The sequence below is a fragment of the Vidua macroura genome, chromosome 2 (assembly GCF_024509145.1).
Source record: "Vidua macroura isolate BioBank_ID:100142 chromosome 2, ASM2450914v1, whole genome shotgun sequence".
Classification (NCBI taxonomy): Eukaryota; Metazoa; Chordata; class Aves; order Passeriformes; family Viduidae; genus Vidua; species Vidua macroura.
The window spans coordinates 26,082,505-26,100,342 of NC_071572.1; the positions used below are offsets into that span (position 1 = coordinate 26,082,505).

At 37.2% G+C, this 17,838-nt stretch overlaps 1 protein-coding gene across 5 annotated transcripts in view; it reads left to right on the forward strand.

Annotated features, from left to right (window-relative positions):
* Positions 1-17,838, forward strand: part of CUL4A (cullin 4A) — a 57,554-nt gene that overhangs the window by 12,423 nt on the left and 27,293 nt on the right. For 4 of the 5 annotated variants that reach the window (XM_053971662.1, XM_053971663.1, XM_053971668.1 and 1 more), the window contains 9 exons: positions 2,637-2,704; positions 5,856-5,974; positions 8,436-8,628; positions 10,044-10,148; positions 11,825-11,935; positions 12,347-12,432; positions 13,378-13,485; positions 14,638-14,751; positions 15,673-15,778. In XM_053971662.1, coding sequence (XP_053827637.1) covers positions 2,637-2,704; positions 5,856-5,974; positions 8,436-8,628; positions 10,044-10,148; positions 11,825-11,935; positions 12,347-12,432; positions 13,378-13,485; positions 14,638-14,751; positions 15,673-15,778 — 1,010 coding nt within the window. Of the gene's footprint in view, positions 1-2,636; positions 2,705-5,855; positions 5,975-8,435; positions 8,629-10,043; positions 10,149-11,824; positions 11,936-12,346; positions 12,433-13,377; positions 13,486-14,637; positions 14,752-15,672; positions 15,779-17,838 lie in introns of those variants that run through there. The other variant, XM_053971666.1, reaches the window with a different exon arrangement.

The window sequence follows — 17,838 nt, forward strand, 5'->3', positions numbered from 1 at the left end:
AGAAAAAACCCAACCAAACAAGCAAAACCACAAACAAACAAAACAAACAAGAACCCAAACAATACCTGAAAAAACTCAGAAGGGCAGAGGACATGAGTGTCATTTGTAAACAGTTTGAGGTGTGAGCTTAACAGTACATCAGCTGTTGCCAGTGTACTGTGTGAGGTAGCTTGTCCTTTTTTCACTTGGGTTTTAAGTAACAGCTTGTGTTTTGTTGGGTTAACACATTCCTGCAGGAACTGGCATGCTACAGAAATCCATATAGAATTTGTCCTGTAGTAAACTATTGCTTTTTTTTCTTTTAGTTAAGAATGTGACATTAAATTTATTGTGTTTTAGTCTTCTAGAGCATTTATTGGCATGTCATTTGGTGTCAAAAAGGATAACTGAATAAAAAATTATCTTTTTAACTTACTATTTTCTTCAGACATTTTATATAGATGTATAAATATACACATATGTGTGTTGTGTGTCATGGCACATATTTGAACTTGGATCTTCCTGTAAATGCTGATTGTGCAGGGTGACTAGCTTTTTCTGGTGAAATCACTCATATTGAAATATATAGAACTATTTCTGGTTTTATAGCAAACATATATATTTATTTACTGTTTAGGTTAAAAATAGATTGATACGATTATATTTTCATTCTAGATAGACATCAAGTACTTGCATTGAATCTTGCCCTTAATTAAAGGCTTAGAAACCTACTTTTAGAAGGGTTCACACTAATTTTCTTCCCTTGCATTAAGAAACAGCAGTTCTTAAAATTGCAGCACATGAGTGTTCCTGGGATCGTACTGTTTCTCTGTGTGTGCCTGAAAACAAAAAGGATGCTATTTAGTTGCAACTGGCTTGATCTTGAGATGGAAACCATACTTCTAGGACAAAAGCATCATGTGAAACATCATTCCAAATACTTCAGACAGCACCTGGGAAGTGTGTTGTTGCAGCCCACAGAGGGTTTCTTTCAGCCCAGCAGTACGTGCTGCTCTGGACAGCTGACCAGATTGTGTGTTTCCTTGTCAGTCAGTAGGTGACCAAGGTACATGGCTTTGAGGTCATACAGAAGGTAGCTTCTGGCTCCTTCCTTAGCCAAGATAAATACTCATTTTGTTTGCTTGCTAGGATATAGTGCTTTGCCTCTTGGCCTCAAGTAGACAAATTGTCTCTTCTCCTGTACTCAGAATAGGTCTTCCAGGGCAAGGGATGGTATGTCATACAACCCTGACTCCTGGTGTTGGAAACAGCCAGCAGCTGCAGATAGCAGTAGCTGGAAATGGCAGGGGATATGGAAAGTACCATAAAAATGGCCATATGTGTTAAAAACAAGGGTCTGTCTAAACAGTATTTCGTGTTCACTTATGACCTCTAAAGGGAACAAATAGAGGAAGTGTATGTGATGCCCTGATACTCTCCTGGTGTCTGCCTGTTTTCAGCTCAGTGTATTTTCTGACAGTCTCTTATAGGGATTCACATCAGCTTTTCTGTCTGTGCCAGGCTTTGGCAAAGTTTATCACCTGTGGAAGATAAAGTGCCTCTTTTTAAGTCTGGTACCCAGTACCATTGCTGATGACCCCAGTTGATGCACTGAAAAAAGTGATCAGTCAGTTCCCTTCACCCCATTCCTGCTTGTTAATGGTGTCCCTAAGTCATCTCCTTCCCAGAAAGAAGACTCTTGATGTGCAGTTGTCTCTCTTGTAGCTGCTGCATGTTTTGATCATCCCTGCTTCCTTCTCTGAACCTTTCCAAATGAAGGACCTAAACTGGTGTGTTGTATGGAAGGTCAGGCATGTCACTGATGGGCTGTTTCAGGAAAGAGGGTGTTAGCAAAGGTAACTTTTCGTTTTAGCAAAAGTGTATCTCCTACAGGAAAGGCTGCCATCAATCCAAGTTGAGCACCTCTCTTCTAGGAAATCTCAATTAAGGTTCTGAGAACCAGTTTTATAATACTTAACCCATAGAGAAATGTTTGGTCTTATGTTGTTCCATTGTAAGCAGGGTAGAAGTTTAAACATTGGAATTAATTATGCCGTTGCACTTCAGACATTTATTTTATCTTTTAGGCAATGAAAGATGCAAGGGAAAACTTCCCCGTTATTTTTCACTCCTGTCTAAAATGAATGTATAAATGTAAATAGGAGGGGATACTCAAGGACAAATTTAAAAGTTTTTGCAAGTTTGTGTCTTGTGGCTCTAGTTTAATTTATGTATGTGTACATACATAACACAGTTAGCTGAAAATTTTACAATTAGCTAAACTTTTAACATAACTAGGGTGTATTGTTTTGGTTTGAAGTTCAAACCCTTGGAAGTTTTTGGTCTGTTTGCTTGTTTGTTTCCAGAATTCAATGACTTTTTTCTAGTTACGCTTTTTAATTGACTCCTGCAATGTAAGCTTCTCACTTCTACTGTGTAAGGATTTTCATTTTATCAATTAACTTTTACTTTTTAATTACATACACAGTTTCTTGCTGTCTTATATTGTGTGATGGTTTTTGTCTTAATTTGTAAACTTTAAGTAGAAAATTGTTGGGGTTTTTTTTTATAATGTAAGTTATGCACAAATACACTGTGGCAGAAGGCAACTCCTTTATATTCTAATGCTTCTAATATTTTTTCCTTGTATAATTCAGGAAACCACTGATTGCTTGTGTGGAGAAGCAGCTACTAGGAGAACACTTATCAGCTATTTTGCAAAAAGGTATTTTTTTAAATAATTGTAATCTTTGATTAGTAATGGAGTCTCATACTCTGCAATAGCTATAAATTCCATAGCTTTTACTTTAGGAGGTATATTAACCATGGGAAAAACTTCCACAGACACAGAAAGCCAATCCTGTGATTGTTACCCTCACTGTGACAAGTAAATGGTATATTTGGAAAGAAATGTCTAAAATCTAATTCCATATTTGTAAAGGCTGCTAAGCCTCTAAATCTCCTTTAACTTGCAGCAGTGGGCTTAGGAATTAAACCTTTGGAACTGCTTCTTTCCTGGAATTATATAAACTTCTAAACGAGAGCTGCATTACTGTTGTAGCTTCTTTCATGTGATGATCACACAGTTCAAGTGCAATAGTTGTACATATTCTGGTGATTATGTAGTTTAAGAATTGTGAGTTACTGGAACTGGCAGCATTCGAGGCAGTGAGCTTTCATATGCCTTTGTCTGTACTTTGCCTTTTGTCTGGCAATTTCAGATAAGAACTGCAGCCTTCTTAGGAAGTCCTTATACATACATTAGTGTGTTCAAATTGCCATTTCTTTGCTCCTCTTAAATGATAAACTCTCCTTTTTCACTGATATTCTGGGTTTGTTCAGTATTCCCTGATCTTTGAATACTTTAAATGATCTTTTTTTTCTCTTGCAGTAGCCATATTTTAGGTTTTAGACCCTCTAGCAAATTGTCCTTACATCTGTGTTTTCTTTATGTTGCAAAACAGATGTCCCTGGTAGTCTGCTATCTTCAAGCTCCCTCACATCCATGTTTAACAACTTGATGTTAGACATACCCTTTCTATGTTTTTCTTTGTCCCTTTTAAAGATGACTTATGCTCAGTTTTATCTCAACTACCCTGGCAATAGCTTGTTTCACTGTTTTCAATACTTTTATAGAAATAAGCTTGGTCACTTCATCTTAGCTATTCTTAAATTTATAAACAGAAGGTAAGAATAATTATATTTGCTGATATGTGTCAATTTTGCTTGCTCTTTTATTTAAGTGTTATTACATAACTTTTCCAGTGATATGCTTGTTTATCAAGTGACTTAAACAGGAAGTATGTGGTCTTGTTTTGAACTGAACTTTTTCTTGGTTTACAATGTGTATGAGCCATTCATATAAATATGGAGAGATTTTTACATTTTTCCAGCTTTCTGGTTACTGTGCTTCAGGACTCAACTATTGTTGGGTCAGGTTTTGCATTCTATGTCCCTACTGGAAAAAAATAGTTTAAAAAGCTTCTATCATCACTTGACTTGCTTAATTTTCTGTATTTGTTTGATGTAGGACACATTTTAATTCGCTTATGACATCTTAGTATTCTGTTCACGTAGAAGAAGATGCTGCCTTTGGTAGGTTTTCTTCATTAAGGAATGTGAAGTAGTCAGTTTGATACAGGAGAAAAAAGATTAAAAATGCAGAGTCTGTACAAGAAACCTTTTTCCCTAACATTAATATAACTGCTGTTGTTGACTAGATATCTGGGGTCATATCTAATTGTGGGGGTTTTTTTATGAGTACAGTAGATATTCCCAAGGCTATGGCAGTGCTTTCTGGAAGCTCTGTGAAACCTTTTATCAGAGGACTTTGCTGCATGTCCTTTTCATTTGTTAAATGTATGGCTAAATACTTTTTTCAGTCACACAGCTCATGTTAGAGAAAGAGGGAAGGCTGTATTTTGTGATCTGGGTTATAATAAAGCAGATTGGGTATTGGTGTCTTTAATTGAATAGGAGGTAATGCTTGAGTGGGATGGGCTTTTCTTAATTAACAGAGCTGGGGTTATTCAGCATGGAAAAGAGAAGGCTCCCGGGAGACCTCACAGTGACCTTCCAGTACTTAAAGAGGGCTTATAAAAAAGAGGGGGCAGATAGTGATAGGTCAAGGGGGAATGGTTTTAACTAAAAGATGAGAGATCTAAGATGAGATGTTAGGAAGAAATTCTCTACTATGAGGGTGGTGAGTCACTGGAACATGTTGCCTAGAGAAGCTTTATATGTCCCATCCCTGGAAGTGTTCAGGGTCAGGTTGGAAGGGGATGTGAGCAACCTAGTGTGGTGGAAAGTGTCCCTGCCAACAGCTAGGGATTGGAACAAGATCATCTTCCAATCCAAGCTTTTCTATGATCCTTTGATTTCCAGGATTTTCATTCTATGTTCAGTGAAAAGAGAGCACTAAAACTCTATATTCAGGACTGTGTACAGTCTGTTGTCTTACATTTAAAGTATGTCTTTTTTTCTGATATCTCAGAAGTTTAGGTAGTCTCAAAATAGCAGACAAAAGTTTACCTGGCATCATTCTTGAACATTGCTTGCCTTTCTGAACATGTATGTAAGTGACAGTATACAGTGAAAGCATTTTTAAGCTGAAGAATATAGTAGAATATGGGATAATTTGGTAGTGATTTGCAAATCAATTTTTAATATAATTTAAAAATTAGCATTAATGAAATATATTTAGTGAAGTAGGACAGTTGTACAGTGTCAGCTATCCTGATGGTGTGAACTGTAAACCTGTGTAAAATCAAGCTTTTTTTTTTTTTTTAATGTCATAAATCTTTGATGCCATGCTCTGGTATTACTAAAGCCTCTGTAGCTGACACCAAAGTACTTCTGATTACACTGGAACTACATTTGTCAAACTCTCAAATGGAAAAATGTGTATGAAGTTACTTGCTTGTTACATTCCTTGGGCTTCATTTCTCCATTTGTTAGCCCAAAGCTTAGTCTCAGGTAGGGTGAATCAACAAAGCAAAAAGTTGCTTGAAAGGAATCTGTAATCTTGTGTTATTCCATTGGTAGGAGTGTACATTGTTCCCAACACATTCTTAATCTAAAAACATGGCTTGCTGTGCTCCACAGAAAAAATCTTGTTTAGTATTTATCATTACTTTAATTTTAGGGCAGTTTACTTAGCTTCCTGGTTTCTTTAGTTGTTCTTGGTAAAACTATACCCTTGAAGCCAAGCTCTCTTCATAACCATTCTGCAAAAGGCTCACGATCATCACCTTGTTGAGAAAGTATTTCAGTTAAAACACTAGTATGTTCTCTAATAGATATATTTTCTAATATATTTCTAACTGTATCTATGTAACTGTATTCAAATTTCCATTTTTTCTAATTTAATTTTTTAGGACTTGATAGCCTGCTCAATGAAAATAGAATATCAGATTTGACCCAGACATACCAGCTGTTCAGCCGGGTAAAAGGTGGGCAGCAGATCCTTTTGCAACACTGGAGTGAATACATCAAGGTATTTCAAAGATCTATTACTAATGTAAAAATTTATGCTGTTACAAATTACTTCTGTCAAAGCTAAGAATAATATATAGGTATATCACCAAACTTCTGTTTTAAATAAATTTGGGGAGGGATGTTAATGCTTCTGCCTTAGTAACAATCACATGATAAGAAACAGCAACACCTGCTTTGGTTTTAAATTTCTACTTGGAAATTTCTTTCCTTATAGGTTTGAACATGATACAGGATGTTTTTGGTTGCATTGCTTTTAAATAGAACCATATGCACATGTGTTTAGACTATGCTGGACTGTACTATGTGTTGTTTTGCTGCAAATACACTCACCTGTTTACATACTTGCAAAATCTGCTATTCTTCTGCAGTTTAGGCAGTGCTACTTGTAACCAACCTACAACAATGCTGATGGGTTTTAAGGATGTTGGGACGGGAATGCTCCTACTGAAAATAATCCATCAGTCATATTTAGATGTTTAGGGTTTGTTTGTTAGGCATAATATCCACATAGTATGCTGCCCCAGAGAGCTTGCACTCTAGTGCTCTTGCGAGATGAAGGCAGGAAAGTGTCACAGAAGATTTTTCTCCCTGGAGTTGATAATTCCTGATGTCAGGGTTCTCCCCTGAATTGCCCATGTATTCATCAGCCTTCAGGACTAAGTGCACAACATCAGTTAATTCCAGAGGTGCCTTTTCTGCACACCTGTGTCTGGAGTTCAAGCATGATCCAGCAGTGCTGCAGCTCATGGGAGTGGAACATGGCTACCCTCTGTCCCCAGAACTGAGGAGGAGTTTACTCCTCAGAGTGTTTCCCAATTGAATGGTGGTGCTGTTGCTGAGGAGGATCCTCTTTATTCTTCCTTTCTCCCAGATCATGCTCATCACTTAATCCTAGTGCTGCCTGCCACTACACAGGCTCTCCTGTGATCTGTTTTATCACAATACCTGGGCAAGGTCAGTTTAATCTCAGGTTTAGTGAGCTAAAGAGACTCACAGAAAAGTCTGGTCCAAGGAGAAAAGTAGGAGTTCAAGATGGGTAGAAAATAAGGAAAGGAATCTCTCCTCTCACAACAGCAAGTTGTTAAATTGACTTATCATACCCTGTGTTTTCACAGAATCAGACCTCTTACAGCTTTAGGATGGTTGTGTACCTACTCAAAAACCTAGAAAACCTTTTCTGTAGTGTCAGTAAAGCTCCTCCTTCCAAACATTCTGTGTGACAGTGAAGAGAGGCTTCAGGAACTTCTAATGTTTATCTTGTGAGCCAAGTTACTGTGGTAAGGCTCTATGTTCCTTTGTAGTGACCCTTTTGGGAATTCAGAGGTGCCATTTGGCTTTATGCACCTAGGTTTGCTGTTTCAGAATGGGGGGAAAGCCTTGCAATTTCTGAATGTACCTGATAGAGATTGTGAGATGCCCACATGCTGTGTTAATGAAGGGGAAATTGTGACAAGTGGAAGATCTGATGGACTAGGTGACCATTAGAGGTCTCTTCCAGCAAATTGTTCTGTGATTCTGTGATACATGTTGATTCTAAGGACCTTGGGAGCCTTGTGTTCAGCTTTACTCTGAAATGGTACTTGAGTGAGATCTCCATGAAAGATGACAGTGGCTAATTAGATAATGCCATGGAAATTCTGAGGCTGGAGAGGGACTTCCCCCTATCTCTTTTACTGTTGTTAGTAACATACTTCAGTTGGCAAAAATATACTAATTGAATGCTGTTTTGCTTTTGTTTGTGCTGTGTCCTCTTTCTCACCTTGGAAAATGATCATTCTGTCCAGGATACTGATCAGTGTTACTAAGCAAATGTAAATTGTCCAGTAGGTGAAAATCCTCCTTTACAGGATATTTTAGATATCCATTAGACAAATGGTGTTCTATCTCTGAGATAATAAATGTAGGAACAGGAAGAGAAAGTCAGGTCTGTGGCTGCTTCTTGTGCATGAGAAAGTTTTGTTTCCCTTCAAGTCACCTAGGATCATTTTGGTTTAGAGCCCTTGATGAAAAAGAAATCTTTGAGGGCTGAGCAGCAGCTAAATTTTTGCTACCTGTTTAATCAGTTGAGCTCTGTACTGGATTTAATAAAAATAATGCAAAGTTTTCCTTTATATGTAACATTTCTGAGGCAGTTTCCACCTTAATTTATTTTACATGAATCATAGTTCTGTATCTCACCGTGAACTTGCACATCATAGTCATGTCTACTGTTTATTTTTTTTACTTTTGTCTTAAATGTAAATAATCTTTAAATCAAGCACTGTTTGAAATCCATTAATGTGTATCTACTTTTTATTTTAAATTTCAATGCATCTCATTTTTTAAAAACTTGAAGTCATAAGTAGTTCTGTAAAAAAATTCTTTTTTCTAATGATAATTTTTATAAGTGTAAATGTGTCTGTTGGGGAAGATAGGTAGCACTCTAAAGTATTTTACTATCAAAAGTGTTTGTTTTACAGAACTTTGGGACAACAATAGTGGTTAATCCTGAAAAAGACAAGGATATGGTGCAAGAGCTACTAGATTTTAAGGATAAAGTGGACCATATCATAGAAGTGTGCTTTCAGAAAAATGAAAAATTTATAAACTTGATGAAGGAGTCCTTTGAAACATTTATCAACAAGAGACCAAATAAGCCTGCAGAATTGATAGGTACACAAATATTTTTCTGTAAAATATTTCAAAAATCTATAGAAAGCATGATAATGCTGCTGAGTGTGCTAGTGCAGTAGTGGTGCAGTCGCGGTCTGCTTTAGGAGACTGGTTTTGGGACATGAGGCAAACGTTAACCCGGGCGCGTGGCGGGCCCCAAGAGCTTGGGTGTGCTGTCAGGGGGCCTGGCGGGGCATGTCACCCTCCTGTCCCTGCGCTCTGCTGCTTGCACGGCGCCTCCTGCTAACAACTGCGAGCAGCTGTGAGCACTGGGGCTGCCATGGGAGTAACTGGTCAGGGGGAAGAGCAGCTGGAGCAAGTGAAGGGGAACTGGCTTTAATTGTGGATGTAGAGGAGTTTCTGTGGATGTTCTGGATCTCTCAGAAAGGACTAAGTATAGCCCATCCATCTGCCTTGAAGGCTGAAGTTGGGATAACAATTTTAAAGCCTTCCAATAACAGAGGGGAAAAAAACCCACTACCTTGACAGGAGAACTCGTGCTTATTAAGGGGAAAGATAATAACAAATACTTTTAAAATATTATTTAGTTTATCCCTGATCAGGCAAAAACTATCCTGGCAGTTTTGCCTGCTGAAAAACTGGAGCTGTGGCATTTTACACCAGGAGAGGATCCTGCTCCTTGGTTGTTTGTGTTTCCTCTGTACATTGTTTTGCCTTTATTTGGCTTATTTTGTGTCTTCCTTCTAAAATCAGTTTTATGTAGGACAGATTGCACAGCACAGTGACACAGGTTAAAGCCATGATATGGGCTGTTGTCATTTGTGGATCATGGTGTTCCAGCTCCCACAAAGGTTTTCTTCTTACACAGAAAGTTGTATAAGGATACTAACGTGGCTTAATAAATACTTAGCTAAACTCAAGGCTTAACCTTATTTCTGGCATTCTGAAACTACTAACTGGAAAGCAGTGCTTCTGTTAAAATTTTAATATGCTCCTACAAAGGAGCATGAGGGACGTGGTAAAGGTCTATAAAAATATAGTCCTCTTTATGTTGTTTGTTTCTGTTTCTCATAAAATACATTCATATACATTGTGCACTTCCAAAACATTGTCTCTCAATAAGTAATGTGCTTGCATGACACAAAATGTGGGAATTTCTAATGAATTAATTTTAATTATTATACTGTATTCATTTTTTGCCTTGGACTACTCCTTTTTGCAGTACTTTTCCACTATATATAATTAGGGCTGCAGTAATATTCCAATAATATAGAAGGGCTCTGTCATTCCACTGAACGTAGGGATGGGAAAAGGGAAAATAGAAAATGTAGTGCTTACCCTATGTTTTAACATATAGTGGTATTTAACACATAGTAATATTTCAAGCAGGAGATGCTTAAGTTGGTTATTTTAGATCTATTTTTAAGCTGTTACCTCATTTTATTTATTTGTAGCAAAATATGTGGATTCCAAGTTAAGAGCTGGTAATAAAGAAGCAACAGATGAAGAGCTGGAAAGAATCCTTGACAAAATAATGATCATATTTAGATTCATTCATGGTAAGCAATAGCAGTTCAGTGTTGATGCCTTTAAAACTGTTCCCTTTGCTAGCAGGACTGCTTCCTTCTGAATGCAAGAGATCTTTTTCAGTGTGAATTCCTGCTCAACTCGGTCTTTAATTCAGGTTGCCTTACTCTTGAAGGAGCACAGTAAATATACGGGAGAGGACAAATAGTTCTGTGGAGACCTTTCAAAGTCTTGTGAGTGGAGACCTAAGAGTTAGAGGTGTTGCTGGAAGATTTGAACATAAATTAACCATGGCTCTTACCACAACTTCTCCTCTAATGACAGTACAGACTTTCCTGTCCACTTACGTATGTTGTAGGTACAAAGCACGAAAACCCAGCAATTTTTCTTGGCTTCTCTTTTCTCATCATAGCTGAGAAGGAACACAGTGGAGGGCTCAGAATGACAGGAAAAAGTATTATGGCTGAATTTCACTGCCTTTGAAATGCATTTCCTTCATGTTTGTCTCTGTCTGAGCAATACCTTGAATGTGGTAGTTTGTTTTTTTTTTCCTAGACTGGACATCAGATAAACCAGTGGTCTAATCCAATATAGATGCATTGTCACTGCTCTGAAGGAAGTGGAATGTGTATCCTGGGCTGGGGTGGAATAGCAGGAATTACCCAGTTCTGTATTAGTTTGTCTGAGATCTATGGGGTTCTCTCCTCATAAAAATCCTGAACAAGTACAATATGATGGGAAAGCAGTCAAGTCATAAAGTAGTATCATTTGCATAATTGAATCATAATTGCAGCATTTTTGTCAGATGGAGATGGTGAGTGAAAACAGTTATACTGGCAGTTTGTCAACCTAAGAGATTAATATTTGTTAATCTGAAACTTCCATCAATTCTTTTTCTCTTCATAGTTTTTGTAGTACTGAGCTAAAAGCATGGGTTTTATTTTGAGCTGTCTAGTACATAAGAGCTCTTTCAAGAGCAGATGATAAGTAGGCCTTAGCATTGGCCTTTTCAATAATATCATGATGCAGCTGGTTCATGATAGGATGGGGAAGGAAGAGGACTATCATAAGAAGCCCTAAATTCGAAGCTGTTCATGAGGAATTAAGAGGGGCTACTGTAGGCAGCACAAGTAGTGGCTTGGGTTACAGTAAATTTGTTCCTCTTAAAAGGGAAACACCTTACACTGTCATACGGGAGAAGTTTGGGTTTAAGGTGTGAAAGTTTGTGGGTATCTATATGACTCATTCATTTAAAAGGCCTGTTGGCAAACCATGTGAGAAGACTTCTGTTAAATTTTCTTTCCCTTAGGCTATTAAAATCTATCCTTTAAAACATAGAAAACCTCCCTCCACCTTTTTTTTTTTTTTTTTTTTTAAGAAATCAGACCAGTGGAGGGAAAATGTTCTTCTGGACCCCAGAGTAATTTCATGTGTTTTGCAGCTGATCCAATGGGAAATACAAGGCAGCCCAAGCTCCTGGGGCAGAGATAAAAATAAATAAGTAAATATTTTGCAAAATATGTTAAAAATCATAAAAATATAAAAAGAACAAAATGTCTACATGTTTTTCTTCACTGCTACATAATGAATATTGTTCTGCTAATCAGCTTTTCATGAGAAAGGCTTGTGTCACAAACCTGAAGGGCAGTGATGCAGATAGAATGTATCATTTCATTTCATTCCATTTTTTGTTTCAATTTCCTTACAGGGAAAGATGTGTTTGAGGCATTTTATAAGAAAGACTTGGCCAAAAGACTGCTGGTTGGAAAAAGTGCATCAGTAGATGCTGAGAAGTCCATGTTGTCAAAGCTTAAACATGGTAGGTGTCTTCAGATGTGTTAATTTTGTATTACTTTTTGACATGCAAATTTGGAATCCCTATTTTCTCATGCTTTTAAGAAGTGACAAGCCAAAATTTAAGTAATAGCTGTTCAGCTCTTAACTTAAATACTAAGGGAGGATGTAAGTGTATGTGTATATATATGTATGTATGTATCAGACCTTTCATTATGCTCACCAAGAAATATAAGGCTGACTTCTTAGGTATGAGAAGTCAGCCTTATATTTAATGTACCTACAGAGGAGCAAAATCCTGAGAAGGTTCCTATTTGTGGGTGCTCTGTATCCTGATAAATGTGGCTCAGCTGTCTCAGGTTAAATGTTTATCACTTGTTCTGTGCTTCTTTGTAATTGTGGGATCTTTGCTTTTTTTTTTGTGTGTGTGTGACAGAATGTGGCGCTGCTTTTACCAGCAAACTGGAGGGCATGTTCAAGGACATGGAACTGTCCAAAGATGTCATGGTACAGTTCAAGCAGGTATATTAGCTTTTGTTTGTATACTAAATTTTCCACAGTCATGGGGAGACATTTAATGGTGCTATCCATTGGATTAAGCTAAAATTAATCAAAACAGCTTTTGAGCAGGTCCTAGTCATAGTAATAGTGTCTACTTACTGTTCTGTTTATACAACAGAATTTATTTATTCTACACAATAATTTTACATTTTTATTTGGTTCCTTTTAAAGTAAACTAGTCTAAATACCACACAGTAATTTAGTTGACTGAACATCCTTGAAGTGTGTATCCCCTCAATCTGTATACTGGTGCTGCTCTGATTAATTTTTTGTGAATGGCCCACACCAGAGAAACTCCCTGAAGGTTGCTAAGTGCACAGAAACTGTGAATGTCTCAGCCCCAGAGTTTCCAGCTTGTTGGTGACCGATGAATGCTTGCAAGAAGTACTGTACATGCTCACCCTGTTGTTGCATTTCTCTCTGGGTACTTGTTTTGGGGCCTTACTGAAGTATGAAATACTGTAGTGACTCTTCTGTCCCAGATTTTGCAGTCTGGCTTGACTGATGCTCTACTCCAATTATATGAAACAGTTTTGTCTAACAGATGTAGAAATCCAAGGGGATCCTTTTGATCTTAGTCTTTGCCATTGTTTCTTTCCTTTTGCTTTATTTGCATGTGATTAAAGCTTCTTCGACCTCAGCACCCTGTATAGACAGAGGTCTAGAATATTTCAAGGCATGTTGATCTTTTCTTTGTACTCCCAACCCACTTGCTGTGTTTTGAAGATGGGGAGGTGGTTGTTAGATAGTTACTCAAAATCCTGGTAGAGCATGTCTAACCAAGGTTGTGGCCTGTAAGAATTTTTAATTGTTATACTAATCCTAAATTTCTAACTTAAGTATATACATTTTCTAATTTAGTATGCAGATAGTATACTTGAATAATTTTTATCTCTTGTATTTTAGTATATGCAGAACCAAAGTGACCCAGGAAATATAGACCTAACAGTAAATATATTAACTATGGGATATTGGCCAACTTACACACCTATGGAAGTCCACTTAAATTCAGAGGTTAGTGTTTAAATTCTTCTTCTAAATACATTTTACCAAATGAAATCATTATCACAGGGTGCATTAATGCCCTTTATATAAAGTTTTTTCTGCTAGATATCTAAGGAGTTTATGTAATTTTAAGGATTCCAAAATTGCAAAAAATAGAACGTAGTGGACAAAGTCCACTTTTTTCAGATTATTATTTCACTCAGTGTGGGGTTTTTTTTACCTGTATAATAATACCATTGCCTTACTTAGCATTGCAGTGAGTTACTTAAAAGTTTGCAATTGGTCAGTTGACCTTAATTTAGTCAATCTTTAACTACATTGGTTAGGCACTTTGAACTAGTCAATAGTTGTGTTTTTGCAAGTTCTTTCTTTCAAAGATCCTGCAATGTGTCACACAAAATGAGCCCCTGCATTTAATAGTATTTGCTTGAAAAATTATTGTTTCCAAGTTGAGAGATTCTTGAAAAGCTCCTTTCCGTAGCAATTTAGGTTGAAATGTGTATTTGGAGTCCCTATTTCCTACAATAGCTTGTTTGATCGGAGGTATGGGAAGCACTTCAGAGGCCAGAGGTTCCTACTCAGTTTGGAAGATATGGAAGCTCTTGTACTCTTGTTCCTGAGGTATCTTTTCCTCCACAGCAGACTACTTCTGAGGAATTCAGCCTGAGCAACTCATCATGAAAATGGAGGGTAGACCCCCCTTACTTGGAAGTAAGAGGGTATAAAGCAGTAGCATTGGACTGGAGTTCCATTCCATCCACAAACTACAGGAAGAACTTAAGAGCAGATGGTACTAGCCAGTGTAAAGATGTGAGATGGATGCTTTTTGTCCCATGACTTCTAGGTCAGAGTCAAAGTCGAGGACAAAACCAGTATCTCTTTTGAGGTTTAAAACCCTTTAAAGGGAGTTTATTTTACTGTTGTTCAAAACAATCAAATTAAAAACCCAAGGAAAATTCAGTTATTTTTGAATTGAGGTTTTCTTATGTGCATAGTAGTACCAGTGTACTTGAGAGCAAAATTTTGCTCTTTGGATTAAGCTTTTCCCACAAAATAACCTATTAGGAAACATGGTTGAGGAGAATAAAGAAATTACATGTGTGAAATCATTTTGTATCACTGCAAGATATAATGCTAGTGTTTTTTCTCTTTTCTTAACAGATGATAAAGCTTCAAGAGGTATTTAAAACCTTTTACCTTGGAAAACACAGTGGTCGAAAACTTCAGTGGCAGACCACTTTAGGACATGCTGTCCTAAAGGCAGAATTTAAGGAAGTAAGTTTGCTTGGATAATGCTTTGCCTGTTAGGTTAAATTTTAAGTCAATTATTTGGAATCTAATAATGTGTTGCATTTTTTTATAAAGGTAGCAACATTTTTGTGGAGGAACAATCACAATTCAGTACTGTTATTTTGTAGAGAAAGCAGGCTTTTTATTATTAAACTGAAATACTACTTAGCTAACAAGGCAACAGTGTGATAGCTTTTGGTAATATTAATTTGATAGGAATTGTTGCTCGTTCAAATAAATTTGTTGTAATAAAGCAAGAAATTAAAACAAGAAAAAGAACACAACATTTTTTATCTTTAATTTGGAGTTGTTTTGATTGTACAGATGCTGGTGATGCTTTTAATATGCTTGACATACATAAAGAGACTGAAGGCTGTGGTTAAAATTTAAATGCTTGTTGAATTATTTAACTGTTAAATAACTGCGCTGTTTGTTCATGTGGTTTTGTTTTGTCTCATGCAGTATCTTACCTTGTAATAGTGCAGCTTCACTGAGCCACAGCAAAGACAAAAAACCCCTTGAATTCTTTTACTAACTCGTCGTGAATATTAACTTGAGTTAATTATGGAAAAATTCACTATTGATGGTGGCAACACCAAAATGTCATATATTGTAATTAAAATGAAGTGAAGGATGTGAAGTAAATACCAGGCCATTCTAACGAGCTTCTGCTGTGTACTGTATTGTTACTGTTAGAGGAGGAAAAAAAAAAAAAGAGGTTTTATAAATACCCAGTTTCCTCAATACTACATTCAGGCAGATTCTTCTGTGTGCCAGGCATTCTAAAATGCATATCCATTCTTCTAGAAATAGAAAAATTAATGTATACTTTCTATAACTGTCAAATGTAGGGGGTACAATAGAAAATTCTCTGAATATTACTATTATTTGTTGTTTCTCTTTTAGGGGAAGAAGGAGTTTCAAGTATCACTCTTTCAGACATTGGTATTGCTTATGTTTAATGAAGGAGATGAATTCAGTTTTGAAGAAATTAAAATGGCTACTGGTGTAGGTAGGAAGAATACTTTCTAATTTTTAGATTTATTCATTAAGTGATCAGCAATTATGATTTGGTATGTGAAAGCCTAATTTTAAGAAATTTGTCATGGTCATTAGGACAAACTTCATGTGCCAATAGCATACACACCCTAAAAGAGATGAGGAAAACAGACTGCAGGTGTTTCTTAGTGTATTTTCTTGGTGTGTGAAGTGGACACTTCACAAAATTATTAGTAAGAGCTGTGTGGCATGGAGTACTACTAACAATCTATTAGATTTACAAAATGTATCACTGCAATTCTTAAAATTTAAGTGGTGATAAAGACTGTTGTGTGTACAGATTATTTTTGCTCCCATTCAGTTTCACATACTATATTTTGAAAATAATCTGTCATAGAATGCTGTTATTTGGGGGTGATTTAAGAGAGTATTTTCAGTTGAGCTGTTCTGAGAGCTCACCTGCCTGTTGTCCATTCCTGTCACTGGGGTGCCCCTTCACAGCAGGTCTGATTTGTACAAAGCAGCGCTGTGTGCTGGTCGTGTACTTTGTAGCTCTCTGCCTCTGCACTTGAACCTGAAGCACAAAGAAAGCTGAGGAAGAATACAGTTTTCTTTTTAACTATCTGCAGTATCTGTCTTTATGTGTTTTTATGTTCTTGGGTGGGGTTTTTTTCCCCCAAATTATTATACTCTCTTGAAATAGTTATAGCCAAAACACTGTCATCATTACTCTCTGCGAGTTTTGCATCAATCAGCAGCTTACACTCAGTAGTCCTTCACATGTTGAAACTTAAGATCAACCTAATACAGCAGTATCTGAAAGAGTATTTGAGCCCTTAAAAGAATTAAAATATTGTAATATATTTACTAAAATACTAAAATGGGGATACCAAGATGCCTTGTGGTTCAGAGTGATGCATTGCAGAAGGAAGTACAGCCTGGGTGCTCCATTGTCTCAGTGTCAGTTCTTCCAGTTACTTAGTCATCCTCTCCCTTAATGGTAAGGGAGCTGAAGAAAATCCCTGCCAGTGATAATAATCATCAGGCTAGTCTGGAGAGGCTCATTAGGTTGGAGTACATGTTTACAGAACAAACACAGGTTCATGCAAGCCTGATCCAGGTCCTGATCCAGGCTTTCTCATCTTAGATCGCTGTCCCTTGGAGCTTGCATTCTTGCTGCCTGACAGCAACAGATAAAATCTGCTGCATGGAAATCCATTTCATTATAGCACAAAATAAGGAATTCAATAGACTGTTTTTAAGGCAGGTGGCTGGAATTGATAGTTGGGAGCTACCCATATGTCATTGCACTGAGCTCCATGTCTATATTTCTCTCCCCTTTGGAGAAGTAGTATAGAAATTTAGGTGGTAAGGACAGTCCATGGTCCACAGGATTCCTGTGAGGCCAGGACGAATAGCACAGAATCACAGAATGGCTTGGATTGGAAGGGATCTTAAAGATAATCTAGTTCCAGCCCCCTGCCCTGGGCAGGGACACCCTCCGTTAAGCCAGGTTACTCAGAGCTCCATCCAGCCTGGTCTTGAACACTTCCAGGGAAGGAGAATCCAGAACTTCTCTGGACAACCTGTTCTAGTGCCTTGCCACTCTGACAATAAAGAATTTCTTTCTAATACCTCATCTATTCTGTTTCATTTTGAAGCCATTCCCCCTTGTCATGTCACAACATGGTCTTGTAAATTTACAAGTTCCTCTTCATTTTTCTTGTAGTGATTAACTGGCCATGGTTGGAACTTTTGTTTTCCAATCACTGTTACAATAAATCATCATCATTCTCTTTAATGAGATTGTCATTTGTACATTAGGACAGTGAGAAAATGCAGAAACTGTTACTCAGAGAAAGAATGGTCATTTTCTCTCTGATTGTGCTTCCTCAAGATGCGTTAGCCAAATATATTCCGTGTTTTTACCTGCCTATCAAGGGAGCCTCTAGGAGCTGTAGTTCTTACTTCTACTTCAGAGATTGATAGGTAATTGTAAATTCCTTTCCTCTGGCATACTGTAACCTGTGACTTCACATGCAAAGCTCCAGAGTGTTTTAACAGCAGCCTTGT